The sequence below is a fragment of the Plasmopara halstedii genome (genome assembly GCF_900000015.1).
Source record: "Plasmopara halstedii genome assembly, contig: Scaffold_3120, whole genome shotgun sequence".
Classification (NCBI taxonomy): domain Eukaryota; phylum Oomycota; class Peronosporomycetes; order Peronosporales; family Peronosporaceae; genus Plasmopara; species Plasmopara halstedii.
The window spans coordinates 1,224,964-1,228,376 of record NW_020190023.1 but is presented as its reverse complement, the minus strand read 5'-3'; the positions used below and the strand labels follow the sequence as shown (position 1 = coordinate 1,228,376).

The following is a 3,413-nucleotide window of genomic DNA, read 5'->3' as shown; positions in this document are numbered from 1 at the left end:
ACCTTACGTTCTTCACAAGAACCAGTACGAGTGTAGCGAATCGCAATCCGCTACCTCCGAGACTAGTTAGAATTTAACCCAAGGCTAAAAAACTCTTTTGTTTAAAATGTAAACTGTATTTATTTGTTTTATCTGCGGCAAAGCCGCCTAACTTTATATGTATAGATCTTTCTAAATATATAAAGTAAAATCTAAATACATGCATAACTACTGGCTATTTAAGTGCAGTCACACCATGCCCATCTCGTGTGACACATACCCCTTTTACCAGGGTACGTGTAACCCCGTTACAATAAGCTAAACGCTGCCACCATTCCGGTACAGACGCCGATTCCTAGAAAAGATGTTTTCCATAATAATACGGTTGGCTGTACAAAGTACAGCTCACTCGACTTGGTCGATGGGTATTACCAATTGCTCATGAGAGCAAGTGATATTCCGCTGACAGCGGTGAGTACTTCGAGCAGCATGCGCTGTGAGAGGCTGGTGATGTCCCATGGGCTGTCACACGCACCAGCACCATTTAATCGTCTTGTGACGCAGTTGTTCAGGCCCCACCGGGCGTATGCACAGACATTCTTCGCCTACATCTTCGTCCATAGTCGTGCGGGGCACGGGAGGACGGACATTGAGAATCACATCGTTTATTTGAGAGCGGTGCTCGAGTGCATGCGCACGAATTAGCTGTATGCTAATGCAGACAAGTATTTATTCGGCGCTGAAGAAATTACTTTTTTAGGGTGCTTCATTAAGAAGCTTGGCCTTCGAGCGGATCCCGCTAAGATCAAAACCCTTGTAGACTGGCCTGTTCCAAAGAACCAAAAGAAGTGGCTTAACCTCGCCAATTACTTGCACAATTACAGCGAGAATTATGCGGAAATGGCACGACCATTTTCGTATCTGCTTAAAATGGATGCGGAATGGTGTTGGGACACCGAGCATCGGAAAACTTTTGACGGAGTCGAAGTCAGCCTCCTTCATGCACCAATACTGGCGTTGCCGGACCCCGATCTTCCTTTTAGTGTCGTCTATGACGCTTCGGACTTCGCCTTCGGCTGTGCACTGCTGCAATCAGACGCCGACGGGCGAGATAGAGTGATCGCGTTCGAATCTCGCCAGCTTAAGGCTTGAAACATAATTATTATAGAATAGTCAAATTGAGGTTTTTCACCATCTCAAATACAATTGCTTTGAGTAAAGCTACGGAGAGGAACTACCCAGTCCACAACAAGAAATTACCTGCGATAAAGTATGCATTTGTCAGCTTCAGGGTGCACCTGCGCAGATCAAAGCCGCTTGTGATCTACACAGATCATGCGTCACTAGGCACTGCCACTCAGTCGCCTCACGTCTCGCAGAGGATGTCCGGGTGGCTCTCCTTCTTCGTAGAATATAACTTCGAGGTGAAGTATAAGCCAGAAAAGCATAATGCTTTGGCTGATGCGTTGTCACGCAGACCAGATCATGAAGTTTCTCATGTCACGACGGTGACGTCGTCAGTGACGGATTTGATCCACAGACGCGAGTGACGACATGTGCGTAGCGCTGCTACGGGCTACCGGCAGCAAGGAGTTTGAAAACTCGGACAAGAAGTTTTTGTCGCGATTGCGCGCAAGGTTGCACCGATATTTTTTTATTTGCTGAATACTAAGTTGCTGTATTATAGCCCCGATTCGACGGGTACACCGCAAATTGTGGTTCCTCACGATGAGAATTTGAAGTACCGTATCCTCTATGATACCTACGACACCCCACTCAGTGGACATCTCGGTCGTGGAAAGATCTACAGCTCTGTGAGTTGCCTCCGCTGGTGGCCGAAGCTGTACAAATGGACGAGCATATATGTGCGCACACGTGAGACGTGTCAAAAACCTCTTCGAATGCAGCGGCACCGCTAGTCAAGTTATCAGTACCCTCCGGATTTTGGCAGCCCATAAGTATGGATTTTGTATTTGGCCTGCTGAAGGACTCGGTGGACAACACGGGTGTGGTGGTCTTTGTATACCGTTTGAGCAAAATGGCCCATCTTGCGGCGGTGCCGGACATCATCGACGGTGTCGGTACAGCTACGCTGTTTGTGGATCGTTTCTTTCGACACCATGGACTCCTGGAGTTAATTGTCTCTAACAGAGACCAAAGCTTCATTGGGAAGCTTGGTCGACGATCTTCAAGGTGCTGGGTACCAAGCTGGATGTCAACAGGGGACCATTAGCAGACCAATGGTCAAAGTGAACGTGTGAATTTCGTCGTTGAAGACGTTTTTTGCACCGTCTTCGCCGAGACGCCGAGGCGTTGGAGCACCATGCTGCCACTTGCGGAGTTTGCTCTGTATAATGCAGTGCATGCGTCTATCAGCTATACGCCGTTCTACGTGAACGGGCTCGTCTATCCTCGCGTCCCCCTGATGCCGCCATCTCATGGCACAGGGCTTGGTGGGGAAGGAATAGCCGAGTGCTAGCTGATGTCAGCCCCTCACTGTGCGTAGAGAAGTTGATGACTTTCTGTCTACCAGACTGAGTGTCTTACGACACGTTCGCGACGCGATGGCTGAAAGCGAAGACATGCAGAAAATATATGCAGACGGAAGAAGCGGAAGAAATGCTGAAAACTTTGAGGTCGGAGACCTGGTTTCGTTAAATGCTAAGAACCTTCCTACACATGCAATTTCTCCCCATTTTTGGGGACTTAGTCCCCATTTTTGGGGATTTTCTCCCCAAAACGCCCTCAAGTCTTCAAAAAATTAAAAAAGTAAAAATATATTCTTATTTTTTTGAATCACCGTTTTTTTAGTTTTTTAAAAAAACGGGATTTTCTAATCATTCAAGATATGAATCCATATTATTTATCATTAAATAATTATTTTTAGGACAAAGCTCCGTCCACGGTTTATCTGACTTTTTTGGGTCGTGGCCAAGCGGGGTCTTGCGTATTCGCTAAACCTTCCGAGAAGGATTCGTACCCGACCGGTATTTTACTGGGGGCTTGCTTAAGCCGTACCGGGATCCGACTCAAACGAACGCGTAAGCGTTGGTGCCGGGGCGGCGCCCACAAGCGCTCGACCACCCAGAAGCTGAGCCAGCAACTGGTATTGAGCACGGAGTGCAACGATTTCCATTTCCAACGGTTCCAGGCGCTCCACCGTCGCCCGAAGTGACACATTCGTCTGCTCGACGGCTAGGAGCCGCTCCGACAAAGCGCGATAGTCCTCAACGTGAGGCAGTTTGGTGCAGAAAGTGCTCCAAGCTCTAAAAGTCTTTCGTACAGCGGTATGCGATGCAGCATAATGCTCGAAGGCAACGGACTTTGTCCTCAAGAGCTCGAAGGGCATCGTGAGTCACTGGACGACGATCGACCAAATCGCATCGTCCGCCGCCGGCTCTTCTCGACGAGAACGGTGGCGTCCACAATCACGT

At 48.5% G+C, this 3,413-nt stretch overlaps 1 protein-coding gene across 1 annotated transcript in view; it reads left to right on the top strand.

Moving 5' to 3' along the window:
- Positions 1-3,268: 3,268 nt before the first annotated feature.
- Positions 3,269-3,413, top strand: part of PHALS_07785 (uncharacterized protein) — a gene marked incomplete at both ends in the record, with an annotated part of 955 nt that continues 810 nt past the window's right edge. The window contains one exon of the mRNA XM_024721314.1: positions 3,269-3,329. Coding sequence (XP_024586425.1) covers positions 3,269-3,329 — 61 coding nt within the window. The remainder of the gene's footprint in view (positions 3,330-3,413) is intronic.